Source organism: Trachymyrmex septentrionalis, unplaced genomic scaffold (assembly GCF_001594115.1).
Source record: "Trachymyrmex septentrionalis isolate Tsep2-gDNA-1 unplaced genomic scaffold, Tsep1.0 scaffold149, whole genome shotgun sequence".
Lineage (NCBI taxonomy): Eukaryota > Metazoa > Arthropoda > Insecta > Hymenoptera > Formicidae > Trachymyrmex > Trachymyrmex septentrionalis.
This window is the reverse complement of record NW_017304642.1, coordinates 463322-488274: the sequence shown is the minus strand read 5'-3', so window position 1 is coordinate 488274 and position 24953 is coordinate 463322. Positions and strand designations below refer to the sequence as shown.

The 24953-nt window shown below is 34.6% G+C and overlaps 1 protein-coding gene across 1 annotated transcript in view; it reads left to right on the top strand.

The window, feature by feature from the left end:
- The window catches only part of LOC108745808 (odorant receptor 46a-like), a 215418-nt gene extending 206333 nt beyond the window's left edge, over window positions 1-9085 (top strand). Inside the window, exon 5 of the mRNA XM_018482177.1 lies at window positions 9023-9085. Coding sequence (XP_018337679.1) covers window positions 9023-9085 — 63 coding nt within the window. The remainder of the gene's footprint in view (window positions 1-9022) is intronic.
- Window positions 9086-24953: the final 15868 nt, after the last annotated feature.

The window sequence follows — 24953 nt, the reverse complement described above, 5'->3', positions numbered from 1 at the left end:
GGAGCGTGATTTGATTGAGCAAGTTATCCTGCTTAGTACTCTAGACGAATACAGCGCGTGGGAACAGCGATGCGATGAGTTTATCGAATCATTGGAATAGCAGAGCCGTATCAAATGTCCGCGATTATCAATCGGTAATAAACAATCATTGATCGCATGTATCGCGTGGCTTGAGAATCTGAAGGAATCTGTGCGTGGAAGATCGTACATGTGGGCGCCGAATACGGACTCAATCAGCGCGTGATCGAAACAGTATTCGAAAGCCATATTCTGATGGACGCGGTGATAAACTCCAAACATCCTCGCCGATTTTTCGAAGACGTGAGCGAAATTGTTCTCGAGCATGTGCATAGTGTAATGCAACATGTAATGACTCTATAAAAATAAGCATTGTTTTTAATGACGAGTTCGTGGCGGGTGATAAACGCGCGAACAAAAGTTTGCCATCCGGAATTATGAACTATATCAATGCACCAATTTACGGGAGTGGTACGTGTCGCGCGTCATTGAGCCTACCCTAGCATCACTGGAAGAGTTTCAGGAACGCGATAGCAGATGGGCATTGTCGCGTGTATTAAATTTAATGGTGAACGCGAATAAGTACAATCTTCTGCGCATGTGACATCATATCATACTCCTGCGAGCAATTATGCTAAAGAGAGCGGTAATCAACGTGCAAACCGCAGACAATGCGTGTTTCGCATGGTCTGTTGTTGCCGCTCTACACCCGGGGAGCTCTACACTCAAGGAAATGCACATAGAGAATCCTCATATCCGCATTATACAGTCCTAAATCTCGCCGGCATCGAATTTTCAATGAGTTGAGTCAAATTAAGAAATTTAAAACTTCGAATAATATTTTCATCAACATCTATTCCAATGAAAAGGGAATTGTACCGGTACGACTCATCGACTGAAAGAGGATCAAACACGTAAATCTTTTGTACGTGGAGGATGACAACGTGGGACACTTTGCGCTCATCAAGGACCTCGCCTTGTGAGATCGCAAATTACCAGAAACAAGAACAGAAAATATTTCTGCGATAGGTACATAATAATAACAATAATAATAATAATAATAAAATATATTAGGTGTACAAAAAAGTTCTGAGCTTTAGATTTGATACAACCGAAATAACAATTTAAATTTTATATATCTTCCCGCCCTTTTGGGGTTTTAAAACAGTAACATTTAACCTCCTGAAATGCGATACGGTTTGGCGTTTGATGCACATAACCTCAAAAATCAGTAGTGTTCACGATGGCAATTACAAAAGAGCATATTCGATTTTCCATCCACTTCGCGTTTCATCTGAAGAAAAATGCTGCTGAAGCCACTGAAATGATTTGTGCTGCATATGGAGAGAACGCTGTAAGTCATGCAACATGCAAAAGGTGGTATCAAAAGTTTCGCCAAGGAGATTTCAGTCTTAAAGATGAATCGCGTGCTGGACGCCCTGAAAAGATTGAAACGGACGAATTGCAAGCACTGCTGGATATAAACTCTGCGCAAACTGAAAAGGAGCTTGCAGAACAGCTTGGCGTTACGCAGCAATAATATTTTTTCGTTTGTTTTTAAATAAAGATTGAATTTTACAAAAAAAAGCTCAGAACTTTTTTGTACACCTAATATAATACGTTATGTAATATATAATATATAATATGATATATAGAACGTAATATATAATATTATATAATATAATATAATACTTTTTTTTCAGATCCACTACTTTAGCTCAAATGCTAAATTGGAAATCCACAGCAAGGACTGTGGAAAACTGAATGGCTGCGCGATCAGACTGCCGAGCGAGGCTAAGATAAGTGGCTGTTTTGACAACCACTGCAGGAAGGAACGCGTCCCTTTCGTCGTTTACGCCTGGAGTGTGCATTGGAAAAGACGGATGGAAATCCTGAATCGGTTACGTACACGTATCATCATCATAACGTGTTTAATATCGAATACTACATGCACTGCTCGTACGAGAGCTCACTATCGAGCTATCGTTTTCACCGCAATAAGGATAATATAACGTGGTTTACGGCAGAACTCAAAAATTTGGCGCACAGTGTACAGTCTATAATTTCGGTTAATGTACATGGCGGATTTCACGCGAGACGATCGGCAAAAATTTAACAGCGCCACGTGTGCATTGTCACGTGTGCGAGAAGCCATTTGTGCCAGACAATACGCAGGTACGCGATCACTACTCCTTAAACGGGCAATACAGAGGCTCCGTGCACTGAAATTGTAATCTAAATTATTGGGATTCGCATTGCATACTCGTAGTTTTCCATAATCTATCGGATTACGACGCGTATTTCGTCATCAAGGAAATTACCACGTTGATCTTTTCCCGATAACTAAAGAAAAATACTATATATCTCGTTTACTATATGTCGATAGTACCAAAATTGATAAAAAAATTGTGTAAAATTACTGTTTATAGATTCATTCAGATTTTTCAGTTCTGGTTTGGACAAATTGGCATCTTTTCTCTGTAAAAATAAGCTACTGCAACACGAATTTTTCCATTATCAGAAAAAAGTATTAATCGCCTCACGAAAGGGCGTCTTTCCGTATGAGTACATTGACTGTGTCGAAAAATTGGAAGAACTGTGTTTACTGCTTCGTAAGTCGTTTTACAGTTCATTGACAGACTACACGGTATCTGAAAATGCTTACGCACACGCTGTCAACGTGTGTCGTTGTCAATGGTTCTTTGGACACTCGGTGAATACAGCGACTTATATCTGAAAACAGACGTATTATTGTTGGTCGACATCTTTGAAAATTTCCGCGACAGTTGCGTCGCGAGTTATGGGCTCGACCCCACATATTATTACATCTTATACGCTTCACGTAGGACGCTATGTTAAAGCATACGGGTGTAAGATTTGAACTGCTCACAGACATTGACATGATCACATCTATCGAGCAATACGTGGTGGTCTGAATCAGTGTTCGAACAGATACGCGCGAGCCAACAACAAATACATGTCGTCGTACGATCCATGGAAACCGTCATCGTACTGATGTACTATGACATCAACAATCTATACGGCTGGGCAATGTGTCAAACATTGTCTTACGCCGATTTTCAATGGGTCGACGACAAAATTTTGAATTTATGACCATCGCGTTAGATTTAACAACAGGTAACAGGCCATATTCGCGAGGTGGACGCGAAGTACCCGCTACATCTTAATGACGCGCACATTGTTCTATCATTCTGTCCGACGCTCAAAAAACTACGCGCAAGCGCGATCACAAGCTCCTCGCAACATTATGTGATAAGCAGCGTTATGTCATACATTATCGTAACCTGCAGCAGTGTACTCATCACGGTCTCTGTATCACAAAGATTCACCGTATACTGCAATTAGGGTAATCTCCATTGCTACGCAATATAGAACTAAACTCAAAATTTAGAACTTTGGTCAAAAATGATTTGAAAAAAATTTATATAATTTATATACTTACTTACTTATAAATAACGAGGTATTTGGAGAAACATGGAGAACATACGCAATCGCGTCGACGTAAAGTTATTGACAAAATGGGAAGGCAAATACGGTGCTAAGGCAATGATCGCGAAACCAAATTTCCACAGCCGTAGCACCTTTTTGGAGAATCTGGTCACGATGAAACTGCGTAAGCTCGAAGTGAGGTTTGATAAACCGATATACGTGGGTATGTGCATCCTCGAAATATCCAAGACGTGTTTGTGCGAATTTCACTATGAGTACAGGGCACCGCTGTTTCGCGAAAACTGCAAAATTTATATACCAGTACTGATTGCTTCATATTCCATATAAAATGTGACGATGTCTACGATATCATGAAATGATATAAGTAGATTTGACACGAGCGATTACTCGAGCGACAACGCATTCAGTTCACAAATAAAAAAAGTTTCTGGCTTTATGAAAGACGAGAACAACGGTGCCATCATGACTGAATTCGTTGGACTTAGAGCGAAAATGTATGACTTGCGTGTAGAAGAAAAGAAGGATACGAAGAAGGCAAAGGGCGTCAAGAGCAACGTTGTAACGAGGTCTACACACGCGAATTACGATGCTTGAATGATGCAATCGAAATGACGCGCAGACAATCGTGCATATGATCCAAATTGCACGAGGTGTACACGATGTCAGAAACAAAAATCGCTCTAAGTCCGCATGACGATAAGCGGTATATCGTGCCAGGTTCCACCGACACACTGCCATGAGGGCATTACCGATGTAAATAAAACACATTTATATTATATGTTTAATATGTATATAACATATATAATATGAATAATATGTATGCTATGTATAATATGTATAATATAGTATGTATAATGTGTAAATACAATATGTATATGATATAAAACGTATTTATATTTTTATAATAAATATAAATTTTACAACACATTGTCTTTATATGTGAATTGTCAAATCTCAAACATTTCATGTAAATCGGTTAGCGACGCTATGCAATTTGTATTCGTAGAATTCTCCAGCAATAGCCTTTCCGCGAATCTTTCAGAATATACATCACTGGATTAGTTTGTTGCACTTTGATAATTTTAAACACTTCCGTGCTCCAATTCGGTGTGCAACCTTTATCAAAGACTGTCTTGAATTTGCTAACGTATACCAAATCATCCACTTTGTATCACGCGGGTACGGCAATCTTTACGCAATTGTAAACAGTGGTTAAGAGCCTGTCTGCGATTGCTAGGGGTAACGTCGACGGGACGCATATCAATAGTTCGATGCGCATTGTATATGAGATGCGGCAGGATGTCGATCCATTTATATCTTCCATTGTGCGTAAATTGTTTCCACATGTCGTTTTTTAACATACGGTTGAATCGTTCGACGACCGAGGCATTACGGAATATGTAGAATAATGGTTGATGTTATGCTTTTTCAAGAGTTTCTGCACATCCGAGTTGTAAAATTTTTTTCCTCTGTTAGTATGCAAATTTTTCGGATATCTTCCATTGTCTCGAATTATATTTGCGATTGCCTTCGTCATCTCGTTCCCGCTCTTTGTTTTGATCGGCTCGGCCCAGGCGTGCTTACTTAGCACGTCGATAATGATGAGAATATAGTAGTAACCTCTGTTGAATCGAATATAGGGACGTATTTCGACCACATCCATCTGCCACAGTTCATCGTATCCGTGTACTGTGACGAGTCTTCGCGAAAAATTTCTTCTTGCCGGAGCATGCAATTCATCAACCAGCAGACGTTTCTCAGACATTGCACATAACTATGCGCATATTTTTTCAAGTTCGTTTAGCGATAACCTACACATTATTTTGTAAGACTGCAATCTTCCTCTCGATTTCATTCAGACAATCTTTTAAATCTTGATCACTCTGCTACACGTATCGTTTGTTTGCTGCGTCAGTATCCACCGGTAGCGCTACTCGTCGAATCTTGCGTTACTTTGCGTCAAAGTCGGTTGCGACTATGCAAAGAGTGTTATCGCCCACGTAATTTCTGAGCAATCCATTAGTGCGATTTGCTTCCTCCTCCAAGCAATAGCTCATACTTGTTGATCGACATTGTGATGTCCACTGAACAACTCTGTGTAGAATGAGGTTAATTTATAATCAGACCGGTTTCGCGAAGCTCTTCAATAATCGACAGAATTTCGTTGTCGTGACCACACTGGCGTGAGAACTCTGGTTCTTCTGAAGCGATTACAGAATTTAAAAAATTCTAAATAAAAAAATTAATTTTAAATTTCTAAATTTAATTATAAATTTTTTATCATACAAAATGAGATGCTGCTAAGCAAGACCATGCTGCATGGAACGAAACAGATCGCGTTCTTTTTTCCCACTTATTACGTAAAAAGTGGAAAAAAGTGATGACTAACGATGGATACTACTTTGAATAAAATGTCTTTGTATTTTGCATAAAACACAGATTATTCATAATATTGTTGTTCATAATTATTTCATTAAAAAAACGGTGGTAACTTATTCAATCACCCAATAATAAATATAATAATAAATAATTAAAATTCAAATTTATTTATATAAACCGATCAAGATAAAGTTAAAAATAGTTTATATTTTTATTGTATTATACAATAATACACAGAAAATAAAATAGCATCATTGGACATGAACGTCATTACGCATAGATAATAAAGAACAAAATTAAATCTTGAATCATTAAATTATTATGTATAATAAATATTAGTAACTAAGATCAATTTTTATAAATGTTTATAAATAGTTTTATAAAATTTATAAATAAATTTTCATTTCATTACTTGTAACTTAAAATGGCGATTTACAAAAAATCATTGCATAAAGAATACACCTATATTATTGGCCTTGTTATATAAAGGCTTAGAACGCTCGCACAGTATGTTAGAGATCCAGATTCGACTTTCAACCGGTAATATTTTCCGCATTTATTTCTCAATTTTTAGCAAATTAATATTTCTCAAATAAAAGGCTTGATTGCACATAAAATTATTAAATCGCTTGTTATTTTTATTTGTGATGATGCTAGTAGTTCAGTTGTGTTTCAAGGTCCGAAAAAATAATTCTGCGCGCAGTTTAAGTAACTACATATGCGATATATAAATTCACATTAATGAATTACTAGAAATTATTTAAGCATCTAAGATCCAGCTTCAACCGTTACAGGCTTTAAACTCTTGTTTGTTGTGAATACACTTACAATCTAATCGCAAAAAAACTAGTGATATGGGATATGCTCTATAACCTGATAATGAATAAGTTGCTAATATGGAATCTATTCCATATCCTCGATGTTTTTCATATTACCTGTATATCGTCATATGACAAAGTCTTTCCGCAGCAATAAATTAGAAATCGCAATTAATTGGCATAACATTATTCATGCAACATTATTAAGAGTGTTTATGTACGAGGGTAAGTCAATAAGTTTTTAGAAAAATGTTGTAAAACACATTTTTTTTGATCGATTCATTTTTATTTTTCAACGTAGTCTTCTTTCAGCTCGAAACTTGATCCAACGATTCTTCAACTTTTTCAAGCCGTCCGAAAAATATTATATGATCTGTCCCCAAAATAAGCCTCTGTTTCGGCGATGAGCTGCTCTCTGGTGGTGAACCTCTTTCCTCCGAACCATTTCTTCAGGTTTGAAAACAGGAAATAGTCGCAGGGGGCTAAATCTGACGAATATGCTGGATGGGAAAGCAATTTGTAGCGGAATTCGTTGAATTTGGCCATCGGTACCGGACACGTGTAAACCTGTGCATTGTCTTGATGGGAGAGTACTTTCTTCTTCGCCAAATAGGGACGTTTTTTCTTTAAAATGTTATTAAAACAGTTCAATAAGGCTGCGTAATAATAGCCATTGATCATTTGCTTCGACGGAAGATAATTGATATGAATTATACCACGTGTATCCCAAAAAACTGTGGCTATCATCTTTCCGGCCGACGTCACGGTTTTCACCTTCTTCGGAGCTGGTTCACCCGGTGAAGTCCATTGTTTTGACTGTTCCTTCGTCTCGGGTGTGAAGTAATGGATCCATGTTTCGTCCACAGTACTGAATCGACGCAGAAATTCATCTGGATTACGTTGAAACATCTTCAAACATTGTTTTGAAATCGTTACACGGTCGCGCTTATGGTCCACAGTGAGCAAACGCGGCACCCATCTTGCCAATAGCTTTTTCATACCCAATTGTTCGTGCAAAATTGAAATCACTGTGCCATGTGATATGCTTGTGGCCTCAACAAGCTCGCGCACTTTCACTCATCGATCAGTCAAAACAATATCGTGGACTTTATCGATGATTTCTGGCGTAGCAGCCTCAATTGGACGTCCCGAACAAGGTGCATCACATGTGAATGTACGACCACGTTTAAATTCATTTACCCAATTGTATGTAGTCGCAAACGCTGGTGCAGATGTGCTATGAACATTATCTAACTCGGCTTTGATTTCTTTCGGCGTTAAACCTTTCATATGTAGATGTTTGATTACTGCACGAAACTTGTTTTTTTCCATTTTGCAAAAAATACAAAGGTTGTTCGCTTCAATCGTCTGCAGAAACAAAATCACGCAATGAATTTCGTTCAAAATTGGACAGTAATCAGCTGAAAGATGCTACTTGTCAAAAAGTAATGTGACATGACACTGCGAGTGCCCTCTGATAGATTTTCTAAGAACTTATTGACTTTCCCTCGTAATATAAGCATTAACAAACTTATCTTTAGCTTGTCAGAATATTTTAAAGAAAAAGCTACCGGATTCTGGTACAACAAAAATGAATAAATGTTTATTATAATGAAATGCCTTGTCGCACTGTGCTCATTACTTATTATAACACGTTTTTTGGCAGCAATTGCAACAACTTCAGCGATTTCCGCTACATTGTAATGCTTTATTTTGAAAATAAGTCATTATTTCCACATTAGTAGCCTATTCTATATTCTCTGCATTTACCCTAACAATGAACTGTACGTAAATGTAGCAAACTCCTACGCAAAGTGTAAAATTTTTCGCCTTACTAAAATTGATAAGTCTTATATAATAAAAATGGACCATACATCTCTGCGTAAGAGTTTGTTATATTTATGTACAATCTATTATCAGTATAGGTTCATCAGTTGTCAGTAAGACAAAAAATTTAACATCTTATATAGTCTATCTGCTACATTTATGTACAGTCCATTGTTATAATAGTATATAGTATAAAACTCACTAGTCTTAATATTGTAAAACGAAAAATTTTATATGTGCGTATTTTATTAATAACTTTTAATAAAGATATATGCATAAAACTTTTTGCAGGTCATTTAGAAGAATGTTCTTGATAATATATGTCAAGGTCATTGAAATAGGTGAAGTCGGCCTATTATACATAATTACTGAAGATTACTTTATTAAATTTGTTTTTTAATTTTCCTTTTCTTTTTGCAAATCTGAAAAATTTGTATACTGACAAAGAATAATTTATAACTATTATTTTGCACATTAAGCTAATTCTAATGATTTTACTTTGTTGGTAGTTCGTTAATACTACGATGTCCTATTTCTTCCTGTTGCGTTCTGTCGTTAATAAAAGCGGATAGAGATTCTACACATCTTTTATTAATGCTGGTAAATTCATAAAATTGTAATGTTATTAAAAGTAAAAGTGAAAAAATGTAATTAATGTAACCTGTTAACACTTATTTTATTGTTATTTAGTAACACTTATTTAATTAATATCTAATCTGTATTTAAACAATAACAATTATAACTTTTATTGCGTTTCACGTTTATTTTTCTTAAATGATGATTGTACTTTTATAAAAAAAACCCTCAATTTTAAGTATTAAAAACTAAAAAAAAGCTATCAAATTTAGATGTTAAGAAAAATACTCAAATTTGGATATACTGCCAACTGAACTTTACACGTAATTGAAAACTAACACCCACAAAAAACTCTCAAAATATAATCCTCTACGTTGATGGTTAACTCTCAAATTAAACTGAAAACGAAAGTCATCAAAATAAATGACAATGCGCAGCCAAGTAAGCAGCCTAGCATCTGTTGTAAGATTATTTAATATGATTGATTTATACCTTCAGATTAGTACTCGGAATTAGATGCACATTTCGGATCGATTCCTATGACAAAATTGAAAAAATTGAATAAAGAATAAACGGTTCAACTAATTAAATAAATTAATAATACTTGTACAATATAAGGCTATGAACCACTCAAGTTATTATATGAGTAAATATATTTATATCAACAATCTAAACTTTTGTAACAGACGTTTCGACCCCTATCGAGTCATTTTTAATGTTAATAATAATTTTAAAAAAGTTTCCAGTAACTACGCATATGTTCACAAACTAAAATATAAAATATAAAAAAACGCATATTGTACTCGCATGTTGGTAAGAAGAATTACTGCAGGAAACGGCCTAGATACAAGCAGTTTCAAATTGGAACTTGATGTTAGTTAATTTCTAAAGTCGCATAATAATTGCACGAGGTATATTATACTTCGAACTTCTCCACAAATTTGCAATAGGTTGATATCGCGAATTAAATGTAAAAAAGATGTATACGCTTCATGTATCTTATATGACTATAATTAACAAAAATAATACCAGCACTACTAATATTATATCAGAATTAACAAAATTTGTGTCATTATACGACTACATTTTACATTATATTAATTAAAAGTCAATTATTAAAAGTTGCTTAATAAATAAGTAATAAATATCTAATGATAGAAGTTAGATCGTCCAAATTAATTAACAAAAAAAAATTAAATACTTTATTAAATATTCAGCGATATCACAAAGATTCTCAAAACAGCAGAACTCTAAGATGTAATGCCTGAATATTCGATAGATAAAATGATCCTGCTATCTAACAAGAGAAGTGAAAAGAAAAATGACGTAGAAGCAGGCTAGGAAGGAAGATTTTCACGATGTAAAAAAATATTGTAAGAGGGGTAAATATACAAGCAAAGGATCGGTATCTGTCTGTTTATTCGAACTATATTTTTATTTTTTAATATGGATTTTAGAAATAATTTTTTATATTTAGTAAGGCTCGTTGTCTAAAATTTCAACATCTTTCCATTAAAAATCATAATTAAAATTAGTACAATAGTCAGAAATCACTAAAGAAGACCCTGTTTTCTTTTTAATATTAGATTGATATTTTTGTATTCTAGTTTATAATTTTTTTTTTGTCTAACCAACTTAGCTAGCCTCACAATCTAAACATTCAATCTTACTATTAATTCAATCTTAACTATGCCCTGTTTTGAGAAATGATCTAATTGGTCCTTACTCTTATGTATAAAGGACTATACCTAGCTTTATAGAGTAATTTGGACCCTGGAACAACTTTGAGACATGCCTAAAATTTCAATGTATCAAAAGAGAATCAAAAATTCCATAAGCTCAACTTTATAGGAAAAGTTTCTTGAGTGCTAGAACTATCCAAATTTCGCTATTATGGTCATGTACACTAGTCTTACCTAATTTCATATGGCAGCAAGAACAGTTAATGATGTTTTTTTTTTACTTTTAGAACGTTCCGATGAAGAAGCTGAAGAGAGATAAGGTCCACATATTGGCTATATTTTAATTAGGCATTTTAAAACCTTTTGTTTCATACTTTGAGTGTCTCTCTCCCCTCTTCATCGATTAATATCACTTATAACTATTCATTTGGAATCCAAAAAAGTTTTTTTTTAGTTGTCTTCGTCAAGATTGAACATATTCCAGATACTAGATGATTTAAGAGAACGAATAAAACCAATCCTACGTGATACACAATACATGATTATAATAGCGAACTTTGAACAGCTGCATTCAAGGGACTCATTTTATAAAGTTGTGCATATGAAACTTTTTAATCCTTTTTTTATGCTCTACAATCCTAGCTAGATCTCAGTGTTATTTAATCGGGGCTCAAACTGGATATAGTCCTTTTTTAGCGTGTTCAGTATAATGAATACTGTCTTTAGATGTATGCTAAGAGCTATCGGTATAAATTTCAGAAATAGATTTTATAAACGGTATGGTGAAATATTTTTGATTTTTATTAAGCAACCTTGCGTTAGAGTGGGGATAGCAGTGCAATTTAAGTCTTTGTCTAATTGCAGAAAAAAATAGAAGAAAGTGGATATCCATGTTTTAAAAAAATGCTTATGATAGTTTCAAAATTTTTTTGATAAATTTGCGTATGGAAAAGTAGAAGAATTCTGTTTACTATATCATATTCTACTCCTTTTTATGACAAATAGAATGGCTTGAATAAAAACTGAGATATCTATATGATGTCGGTTTCAAAAATTAGTCGAAAATGATAAAATGGTAATATCATTGTGACATCCAAAAAATTAAGTTTGTTGTCATTACTAATCTCAATTATGAATTGTAACTTTTTGTGCATTGAATTGAAAGTATCGAAAATGCAATTTAATTGTAATAATGGAGCTGCAAGGATAATGTTATCCACGTATCTATAATATATACGTGTAATACATAAAATCCATTTTTGAAAGTTTTGTGCCGACAGCTCGTGACATACATTTAGAGACAACATTCACATCGAATACGCTAAAAAAATGTAACATAGAAGCAAGGACCAATTAGACCATTTCTCAAAACAGGGCATAATTTATAATAATGAATGTTTAGATTGTGAGGCTAGCTATGTTGATCAGACAAAAAGGAGATTACAAACTAAAATACAAGAACATCTGATATTAACAAGAAAACAGGGTTTCCTTCAGTAATTTCTGACCATCGTACTAATTTTAATCATGATTTTAAATGGAAAGAATGTTGAAATTTTAGATAACGAACCTTACTATAAAAAAAGACTCATTTTTGAAATGGTTCAAATGGTATTAAAAAACAAAAGTATGATTCGAATAAACAGAAAAATACCTCTGCCTGACATATATTTATCCCTATTACAATCTTTTTCTACATCGTGAAAATCCCCCTTCCTAGCCTCTTTCCTACATCATTTCTCTTTCCACTTCTCTTGTTAGATAGCAGGATCATTTTATCTATCGAATGTTCAGGCATTACATCTTGGAGTTCTGCTATTTTGAGAATCTTCGTGATATCGTTGAATATTTAATAGAGATAGTACTTAATTTTTTTTTTTAATTAATTTGGACGATCTAACTTCTATTATCAGGTATTTACTATTTATTTATTAAGTAACTTTTAATTAATATAATAAAAAATAAAGTCGTATACCACAATATGTATACCACATGGTAATGACACAATAAATTTTGGTATCGTTAATTCTAATATAATAGTGTTAGTGATAATATTATTTTTGTTTCAAACAACAAAGACGAAATTACATAATGTTACAAGTTTCGACTCCAGGATTGAGCCCTCTTCAGACATTAGCATAACGCAAAAATCGCAGAACAACAACAATCATTGCAAATGATCACACATTCATATCATTCACAGTTCGGGTGAGTCTTGATGTAGAGTTTGACATTATTTCTGTATGATTTCTGTACGAACCGTCAAATGTATTGAAAATCTTGGCAAAGCTCTAGTTGATAAGAAGAAAAAACTTCAAAAAAACTGTACACAAAAAGAAATACGCGTAAATGAATTAACATACCGGAAATCTAATAAAAAAATAATAATAATAAAAAATAATAATCAAAACTCACTAGAAATCATGTGTAAAAAAACAATACAAAAGAGTGTGTCCAAAGTGAATAAAGAACTTTCTGAATATACGCTTTTTATACGCTCCTGTTTAAAGGATAAAATACCTCAATAAAGAAAACCGTTATTTCTCCTTTTTGAATCGAATATCATCGAAAGTATAAAAAATGAAAAAATTTTTTGTTTAATTTTAAGAAATTATTTTTTTCCAAATTCAACCATGTATAATAAAGTTATATTACAATATATCATTTTTGAGAATTAATTATAAACGCTTTTGCGTATATTCGCTATCCGTACTCAAGTGCATAAGTAATTATCGTCGAAATAATGAAATACATAAATCGATAATAAAAAAGTTAACGTAATTGATATATTTAGTATTACAGATTGTAAATAACATTAAGAGTTATGATAGGTTTTATTATTTCTCCTTAACAGTAAAACTTTTGTTCTTTATTCATCTCTGTATATTATTTCTTTATAATATTTTAAGATTATTCTCTTCGAGATATTTTCGGTTTTACGCTTTAATATTTTATTTATTTGTCGTTTACATAATAATTTCTAAACATACAATAAAATAATTTTTAAATGTTTATATAGTAAATTTATATTTTGTATCATTTAATCATTATACTCATTACAGTAATAATACTTGATGAAGAAATGTTTTAAACATAATGACTTTTTCTACCACTAACATTTTATTAGGTTGATCGGAAAGTAATTTCGTTTTTTCCCAACAGAGGACTTATTGTATTTTTTTACAGCCAACTTCACACTTAAGCCGCATAATCATATATTTTGACAACTGATATAGCAAGGCTTGCTTGTGAAAAAAGTTCGATTGATTCTACGCAGTAGTTTTTGGTTGGTGCACTATCAAATATGGAAAGTGAAAAGCAGCATTTTCGGCATATTTTACTTTTTACTATCGAAAAGATAAAAATGCTGTTCAAGCAAGAAAAAATTATCCGATGTGTATGGAGAAGATGTATTGACAGAACGCCAGTGCCAAAACTGGTTTGCAAAATTTCGATCCGGCAATTTTGATGTTGAAGATGCACCACGTTCTGGAAGGCCAGTTGAAGCTGATGAAGACACAATAAAGGCATTAATTGATGCAAACCGGCGAATAACAACTCGTGAGATCGCTGAGAGATTAAATTTATTGAATTCGACCGTTCATGATCATTTGAAACGCGTCTGATTGAAAATCGTCTTTCATTTTTATAAGAAAAAACGAAATTACTTTCCGAACAACTTAATATTACAGCTATATTATTGCAACCTTCGATATCACATGTTGCTGAAGTTTTATCAAAATTACATTTTACTGGGTTTTCAAATTCTTCTGCTCTTTTGTTTAAATAATCACTTTTAAACTACAAATATTTAAATAAGTTGTAATATTCTGGAGATGACAGTTGATTGTTATGACGTGACAATTTTTGTCCGTCTCTGTCGAGAATCGTCGGCGATGGAATTGCGCGTTCTCCTGGTTCGGAAGGCGAGCGCGTACGCGAGCGCACTTGCAAACGTGCGCTACTCCTTTAATCTGTTCTTGTTTAATAATTCTTTCTCTATTAGTTAAGATTTTTTTTTTTGATGATTAGTCTCACGATTAGAATTAGAATCGCCACGGACCGCGCTTGGCAGCTGCAATTTCCTTTTGTAATTGTGCCGCTTTACTCACCATGGGGAGAAAAAAAGACTACATCGTTAGGAAGACAGAAGAGACGACCCTACGCTGGAAGGGAGTTCGCACACGCAGGTTGTATTATTTTCATATATTTGCTTTATAATCCATTGTCGCCTTGAACATTGTTACACTGCACCTTGCAGAGTGCGACGGAAGGCAAGAACTCCCGGCCACCAGACAAACCGTACAAACGTTCGTCGGGGGCATATATCCTCGACACGGAGCCGGTGGAGAAGCTACCAAGACATCCCGCGCTAGTCCGAGGAAATTAGGAGCGATAGGCGAAAAGAGCCCATAGAAAATTGTACGAGTATTATGCGCTCTAAAGCGCAAAGATTCGCGGCCGCGAGGACCTGAGCTGCACGCGCAGACAGTGTGATTGATAGGAGCCAATCGGCGTGATGGCCACCTGAAGGGGTGGGGAAGGGAGGGGAGGGGAGCCGGACGGCCTGCGTAAATCCGCAAGGAGCTTCCGGGCCTCACTCGTTCTGCGGCTGAATTAAAAGAGAATTAGCTGAATTAAGAACATACGAGATCACTGCCGACGAGCTTTAAGGAGTTTTGAGGATCGCTATAGAAGCTGTCGCGAGGAAGTGTGGAAGGGTCTGGACGCAAAGGGTAAGAGGAGCGTCCCCGTCGCTGTAAAGCTGTCAGTCGGACAATTTGCGTAATGCTAATACTGGCGGTACTGTGACCTTCGAGCTTTATCACGCGAAAAGTATTCATCTTTTAGCAAATCTTTTAGCAAAATTTTTCTAAATTTTGAATCCGTAAACATCTAATGGTTGTATTTTGCCTTTTGATATAATCATGATAGTAATATGTTTTTTTTTCCTGCAGATATTAAATCTGAAATGATATTGGGGGACAATGTCTACGAATTAATAAAAAGAACGCTATTAGAAGCAATATTTGGAAAATAAGCTTCTTCTAACCACATTTTAAAATGATCTGTAAGAAATTTAAATGTTCAAATAAATTTCAGAAATTATAATTGCGTGCCGATATGGTTGTCGGACTTTCAACGCAATCAATCTGAAATATTAATAATCCCCCCCAAATTTCTCAAATTTAATCTTAAAAAACTGTAATAAACTTATTGCGAAAAATATTACCTTGACCGAGAGTCGAACGCGGATCTCTTACATTTATAATTTCTGAAATTAATTCATTTAAATAAATATATATAATAGTTTAACGTATCTTAACATTCAGACCGTAGTGGCGCTTAGTATTTAAAGTAATGTATCTAATCATATACGATCTTATTTCCAATCTTATTATTGTTTAATAACTTTTTTGCGATTGTTATTAGATTCTTAAATAAAATATAAAATAATACATCATAGGAATAACACAGAGATTACAATTTCATTATATTCCCGAGTAAAAATTTATATGTGCAATTATATATAATCATTATATATGAGCATATATGATATTTGCCTCTATATAACTATACATGACCACATATGACTATATTTATATGGTCATATATGCTGCTATACGATCATATATGATTGTATATTAAATATTACATATGATTATATATGAAATCAGATATAATTCTATATCTTATCATATATGTTCATATATGAAACTATATATGAACATATATAATTATAATTCTTTCATGTGATCATATATGAAATTCTACATGATCATATAATATATGAAATCATACGTGACTCTGTATCGAATCATATATGTTCATATATAAAATTATATATGAACATGTATGATTACGATGCTTTCATGTGATCATATTATATGTAAAATTATATATAATCATATCTGAAATCATATGTGAATATGTATCGAATCATATACAATTATATGTGAACGTATATCAAATCATATATAATCAGACACTTACTATTATACAATTATATATAAGTTATATGTAATTATAATATATGGTATATGTTTATGTATGGTTATATAAAAAGTTTTTATTTATTATTTAATATCAGAGACATGATGCTTCTCTCTCTTAAACAAAGCCTATCGACGAGTCAATATGTTATTGTTTAGACATATATTCTCATTTAGACATAATTTCTCATAACCATGACTTACGTACATATAACATTGTTTATATACACATCCGTTTATGATCTTCATGTAAGTTTTTAACTATTGTATCAGTATATGATGCATTGTGTAAACATTTATTAACATCATACAATTGTTCATACTATGGAATCAGGAAATTTAATAAACATTCTATGCGAAAAACTTGATGCGATTATAATTGATGAAAAAGCAATCCTTGTTGTCTGCATATAATTGCTTCTGCCGAATGGCTTTCACGTAATATAGAAATTTCATTATATGTGTATGAATAGCGAGATGTAATGAGTGGACTGTATTCACTGGCATTTTATTGTACCTTTTTTAGTTTATTGTTGCGAACACGTCTGTCTTACCGAAAAATCTTTTGCTATCTTGTTTAATCTACTTCCTGTCCCGTCACGTGACAATGAGTGAGGCGCGCAAGACCTCGTTGTACAAAATGCGAATGTGAACTTAATATTAACTGTTCAAAATATCTGAATATGTTAAAAGATCATTCTTGAAGAGGATCCTAAACGCGGTCGAAACGTATTTCAATTTGTAACTGATAAGTAAGTAAACAAAGGGGGTTTTATAATTTGGGAGTTTCGTAGCGGGGGGGGCAGGGTGAAGAGGGGAGGGAGTGACGTCATTAGACGAGGGAGGTGACGTCACAGGGGGAGGGAGAGAGGGATGATGTCATAGGAGGTGACGTCACTAGGCGAGGGGATGACGTCACAGGGGGAGGGGAAGGTGAATGTCGACACAGGAGGTGACGTCACTAGGTGAGAGGGTGACGTCACAGGGGAGGAGGAAAAAAATGATGTTATAGTGGGTGACGTCGTGGGGACGAGGACATTAAGGGTGCGGGAAATTACGTAGCGGAGGTGTACGGAAACTTGCGTCCGCATTGCGGTGAAGACGTGGAGCGGGATCAATGACAGTCGGGCGCGATCCGCCGCCATCGAGCGCGGTCCGCCGATTCCCTCCACTAGGCGCGATCCCCACCGCACGCTATACTTACCATTGCCATCTTCTTCTTACGTTCTTTCCTTCAGCGTTTATTATTAAGAGTATAAATAAGTTTCCGCCGTTTTTTATCAAAAATTGGCCATGCGCCATCGATCGAAACAGGTAGTAATCAGAAGGAACAATGCTGGTGAATACGGCGGGTGGGGTAAAACTTCCCAATTGAGTGTTTCCAAGTAGGTTTTGACCGGCGCCGCAATATGTGGACGAGCATTATCATGCAGAAGAATAACTTTGTCGTGTCTGGAGTAGTAGTGGGCGCGTTTTTCCTTGAGTGCTCGGCTCAATCTCATCAATTGTGTTCGGTAGAGAGCCCCAGTAATGGTTTCGTTCGGTTTGAGCAACTCATAATAAACGACATCTAGCTGATCCCACCAAATACACAACATGAGCTTTTTTCCATGAATGTTCGGCTTGGCTGTCGATGTTGAAGCATGACCAGGTGGTCCCTATGATTTCTTCTTCTTTGGGTTATCGTAGTGGATCCATTTTTCATCACCAGTGACTACACGGTGCAAAAAACCCTTTCGTTTATGCCTGGCAAGCAGCATTTCACATGTGAAAACTCGGCGTTCAACGTTTCTCGGCTTCAGTTCATATGGAACCCAATTTCCTTGCTTTTGAATCATTCCCAACGATTTTAAGCGATGTGAAATTGCTGGTTGAGTCACTCCTAATGTAAGTGCAAGTGCTTCTTGCGTTTGGCACGAATCTTCATCCAATAATGCTTCCAATTCCGCGTCTTCGTACACTTTCGGCCTTCCGCTACGTTCTTTGTCTTCGACGTCAAATTCACCGTTTTTAAACTTTTGAAACCATTCACGGCAACTTCTCTCACTTAAGACAGCCTCACCATATGCTTCTACAAGCAATCGATGCACCTCAGCTGCAGATTTCTTCAAATTAAAGAAGTAAATCAAAAGCTCCCGCAAATGATGCTTATTCGGCTCAAAACTCGACATTTTCGCACGAAAAAAGATATAAGATGCTGATGCAAAATCGCTAATATTTCAAGGTTATGTTCTTGCCAGATGTCCAACCTTACGATATGACGTTTTACAGCTGACAATTTTAACTATAACATACTGGTAGCGCCATTGTTTATCAAACGGCGGAAACTTATTTATACTCCTAATATTATACATGCGATTATTGATGCAGAAATATTTTTATTTTGCTGAATTATACAATATTATTATTTTAGAGAGCGCGATGATACGGTCGCGCGCAATGGTATCGCACGTGATGACGCGCACGTAATACTATGCCGCGAAGAAGGAACAATTAATTGCAAATGCAGAGATATTTTTATTTTAGACATTTATTTTTCATGAAATGCATTATATACAATATTATCCACAGCATATACTATCAATTTGCATTCAATATATAAATTTTTATCATAAATCCTATGCAAAGTATCTATAGCATCGCTATTGTTATTTATATACAGTTTTGACGTAAATGAGTCACAAAATATTTAAATTTATCGCTTATAATGTTAGTATATTGACACAAATCGAAATATATGTGTTTGACACAATGTTCGAGTTCAAGCATAAAAAGTATAGTTGACGGTTTCATATAAGCACTTTCACTTACAGTTAATTTCATATTGTCAACATATTTTAACAAGTTTAATGACAAGGTTCAGTATCATTACTTTCGATGGCGTAGATGACTGCATCAATCACTGGATACCCGTTTTTCAATGAACGCCATCCACGTAGCATGCGGCAGGATGATGCGGTTACCTCGGGTATCGTCAATCGCAATTTTTATATGAGGGGTTGACCCCACGACAATTCCAATCTTCAAAAATTTGTAAACCGTCGGTATCCACGCTAATAGTCTTGTCAAAATGGTATGAAAAGACGCGCTGCAATAGAGAAGAACAAAAGAATAAACAATATTTATAGAGAAAAAAATCTTCAAAAACAAATATAATTGAAATACTTTTATGCTCGACTCATGTTGAAGGTATGAATCCATAACGTTGGAGATCACAACAAAACAAGTGAGTGACGCACTCAGACTCTGTCTGAGTGACTGATGCAGTAACATTGCTCCACACACAATCTGTATTTAAATCTTATCCCCTCCAACAATTTTTTGTAACAAAAAATTTTTAGAGACATCCGGCAATGACATTAATGTAATCTGACATCGCCGATGTAATCTGACAAATTGAAATGTCAACAAATTGACATGTTATTTGTAAGTTTTAATATGACCTTGTCAGCGTAATACTATATAAGAAATTTTTTTTTTCAAGGACAATTAACATGTTTCGCAATGACAATGATTAATGTAATATGATACAAATGCGACATTGCTAAATAGTGCAATATCAGTTCTATACAACTGCTTTGTCAGCATAATATAAAAAATTTTTTCAAAGACATTAACATGTTTTGGAGATGACATCATCTACGTAATTTGATACGATACCTGCAAAAATGCAACATTTGCAATTTCATCAAACTATAGCTGCTTTGTTAGTGTAATTTAAGATATTTTAAGGGCGTGAGATGTCTAGGCGATGATATCATTAATAAAAATAACGCACATAATCATAAAAATAACAAGATTTAGCTAAAAAAACATCACCAATTGGACAATGCAAGTAACAACATGGAGCGTGATTTGATTGGGCAAGTTATCCTGCTTAGTACTATAGACGAATACAGCGCGTGGGAATAGCGATGCGATGAGTTTATCGAATCATTGGAGTAGCAAAGCCGTATCAAACGCGATAATCAATCGATAATAAACAATCACTGATCGCATGTACCGCCTGGCTCAAGAGTCTAAAGGAATTTGTGCGTGGAAGATGGTACATGTGAACGCCGAATACGGACTCCGTCAGCGCGTCATCGAAACAGTGTTCGAAAGCCATATTCTAACGGGCGCGGTGATAAACTCTAAACATCCTCGCCGATTTATCGAAGATGTGAGCGAAATTATTCTCGAGCATGTGCATAGTGTAATGCAACATGTAATGACTCTATAAAAATAAGCACTGTTTTTAATGACGAGTTCGTGGCGGGTGATAAACGCGCGAACAAAAGTTTGCCATCTGGAATTATGAACTATATCAATGCACCGATTTACGGGAGTGGTGCGTGTTGAGCGTAGAACCTACCCTAGCATCATTGGAAGAGTTTCAGGAATACGATAGCAGATGGGCATTGTCGCGTGTATTAAATTTGACAGTGAACGCGAACAAGTAATCTTCTGCGCGTGTGACATCATATCATGCGAGCAATTATGCTAAAGAGAGCGGTAATCAATGTGCAAACCGCGGACAATGCGTGTTTCGCATGGTCTGTTGTTGCCGCTCTACACTCGGGGAGCTCTACACTCAAGGAAATGCACATCGAGAATCCTCGTATCCGCATTATATATCAGTCCTAAATCTCGCCGGCATCGAATTTCCAATGACGTTGAGTCAAATTAAAAAATTCGAAACTTTGAATGACATTTCCATCAAGGTCTACATCAATAAAAAGGGGATTGTGCCGATACGGTTCGCCGATCAAAAGAAGATCAAACACGTAAACCTCTTGTATGTGGAGAATGACAACGTAAGATACTTTGCCCTCATCAAGGACCTGTCCCGTCTTGTAAGATCGCAGATTACCAGAAACAAGAACAGGAAATATTTCTGCGATAGGTATATAATAATACAATAATAATAATAATAATAATAAAATATATAATATGATATTTCATATAATATAATATAATACTTCTTTTTTTCAGATGCCTCCACTACTTTAACTTGAACGCTAAATTGGAGATCCATAGTGAGGACTGTGGAAAACTGAATGACTGCGCGATCAGACTACCGAGCAAAGACGATAAGTGGCGGAGTTTTGACAATCACTGCAGGAAGAAATGCATCCCATTCGTCATTTACGTCGACCTGGAATGTGCATTGGAAAAGGCAAATGGGAATCCTGAATTGTACACGTATCATCATCATAATGTGTTTAGTATCAGATACTACGTGCACTGCTCGTACGACAGCTCACTGTCGGGCTATCGTTTTCACTGCGATAAGGACTATAGCGTGGTTCACGGAAGAACTCAGAAAGGGTATAGCAGGATAAGGAGGTGATTTCAGGCCCCAGCACGTAATCGATCGCTACAGAGGACAAAATTAACACACTGATGAAAGAATATTTTGTGCAAAGTTTCATCCCAAGAGTCATACCAATTAGATTTGGTGGAACATACCAAATCTAAAAATCTGAAAAAAATCACGAATATACGTTGGGCAGACGGGCAGACAACTAAAAACCAGAATTACTGAACACCGTAATCATATTAGACATAAAACTTCTGTCCGCTCAGTCATAGCGGAGCACAGACTGCAATATGACCATGATTTCCAATGGGACAAACTCAGAATTCTAGATGGAGAGCCTTGCTATAAGAAACGTCTAATTTCCGAGATGCTCAACGTTAAAAAGCAGGATAACAGCTTGAATTTACAAACTGACACGGAAGGTCTTCATAAGGCATATTTGCCTATTGTAAGTAGAGTTTGACTTTGCGATATCGACGGTCTCTTCTCTCAGTCCTTAGTGATCCGTATTAGTGAGCCCACATAACAATCGATATACAATATCCGTCTTACACATCTGCATTCTACTTAACTCTGTATATTCTGATGGTTTGTCACACTTGTACGAACACGCTTATTTGAATAATTCACACTTTTTTGGTGAGTTTTAATTACTTTTTTAGAATTCCGGTGTGTTAATTTAGTTGCATTTATTATTTTTTCATAAGAAGTTTTCTTATTTCAATTTTTTTCTTTTATTTTTTATCAACTAAAACTTTTTCAAGAGATATAAATACATTTGACTGTTTAATCATATGTGCATAATGTCGAGTTCTACATCAAGACTCACCCGCACTGTGATTATGCGAGCATTTCCTATTATTGTACTGCGGTTTTTTTTATATGTTAATGTCTGAAGAGGGCTCAATCCGATAGCTGAAACTTGTAATTTTTAATTTTAATTTTACTTTATGTAATTTTACTTCGTGTTAATTGGAATATATTCTTCATTTAATTTTAAAGAATTATGTCGACTCTTACTTTACCCTTTATTTATTGTTATTTATTTTGTATAATGAGAGGCCTTCAATTTTATTGAATATAAATTATTTTAATTCTTTGCCCTGTGATATAAGTTTTGATGGCGCGTGCCATAATTAACAGCCTGAGACGTGTTGTTTACGTTTGGCCCGATAAACGTACCATAGCTGTCACCTATGATACTCATATTTAGCCCGATTTCCTTACCACGAGTCTCACACGATATTGTAAGCAAAAGGGTTAGGTTCAATCATATACCTTTCTCATTAACGTATAATAGCAAAAATGATTTCAAAACGTGATAGTTGACGAAATATAGTTTACGATTTTCCAGATGCTTTATCGCGTTCGTAGAGGTGATTCGCAAGAACACAGCGTAGTCTCGGGCGTAGATGCAAGATCAGATTGTTGAAGATCCTACGTTCGATCCTGCTTTTTCCTTTTTTTTAATAATTTTTTTTTTTAATAAATAACGTTATTAATAAACATATTACTCCAAATATACTTTATAAAATTATATAATAGAAATTAGATGTGTACTTCAATGTGATTGGACTTAGTTGCACATTTTGAGCCAAAATTTCTGAAGTGCTGCCTACTTTTTCCTCACAACCACTTGACGCCCGAACCGCTGGATCGCGCGGACATGCATTTCAGGAGCATCACAGTATAAGAAACATGCTGCGACCATACCTTCCAGCAAATTGTCATGAAAATATTTTCCTTCCTACACAATTGTTATTTTCTTACTAATGGTGATTGAAGATCATATTAATAAGTAAATACATTTTATTGAATGTAATGTACTTTTAAAATATTATATATTAAATACTTTATTATTTTTATGACACATTAGGTTTTCTTTCAAAGAACTACTGACCACGCTTATGTGCCACAGAATGTAATAATTTTTAATATAGAATAATAACAATACCAATTTAAAGCTAATAAGAGTCGACACAGAACGATGCGTAATTTTAATGTGGAATGATGATTTAATTCCAATAACTTCGTGATGTGTAACTCCGTGTTCAACATGTGAATAAAGAAGGCATGTTGAATAAAGAAGACGTCTCGTCCTGTGTCGACTCTTATTAGCCTTAAATTGGTATTGTTATTACTTTAAGTAGTGAGAGTCTGATTAAGATTTTCCATTTTATTATTTTAATACAGAATTTTACTTTACCGCATTATATATTCGATCATCAGTTTGTATTATTTTTTAGTGGAAAATGCCTTTAGTGGAAAATCTGGAAAATGCACTTAAAAGACGCACTAATAATAGAATTGCAAAGATAATAGAATTTTTTTAATAACATGGATCCAGATATGGTGAACGCTAATGTTACATTTTATCCTTTTCTTAAATAGTCGCTAAGAAGAAGATAACGTGAGCATAGTATCGATTATGTATCTTTTTCCTTACGGCGAAAACGTGAAAAGTAAAAATTTGTTGTATGTATGTGTGTATATATACATGTATACATGGATAAAATTTTTTATTTCTCACGTTTTCGCTCTAGAGAAAAAGTTATTACTTGATCAATACTACTAATAACTAACGTTTACCGTATCTGGATAAACGGTACTGCAAAAACTCTCTAATATCGAAAAAATTATTGTTTATTATAATTATTGTATTGTAATTATTGTATTATTTTCAATTATATTGTAATATATATTATACGTATATGTATATTAGGTTGAGTAAAAAGTCATCGCGTATTTTTTAGCTCAAAGTTGTATATACAATATCTTCATCAATAATGAATGAAATTTAAATTTAAGAAAAGGGTTTTAAAGCTTGAAATCTCTACTTTTAAAAGCTTATCACATTTTTTAAGTTTATATGAATTTGATAATTTTT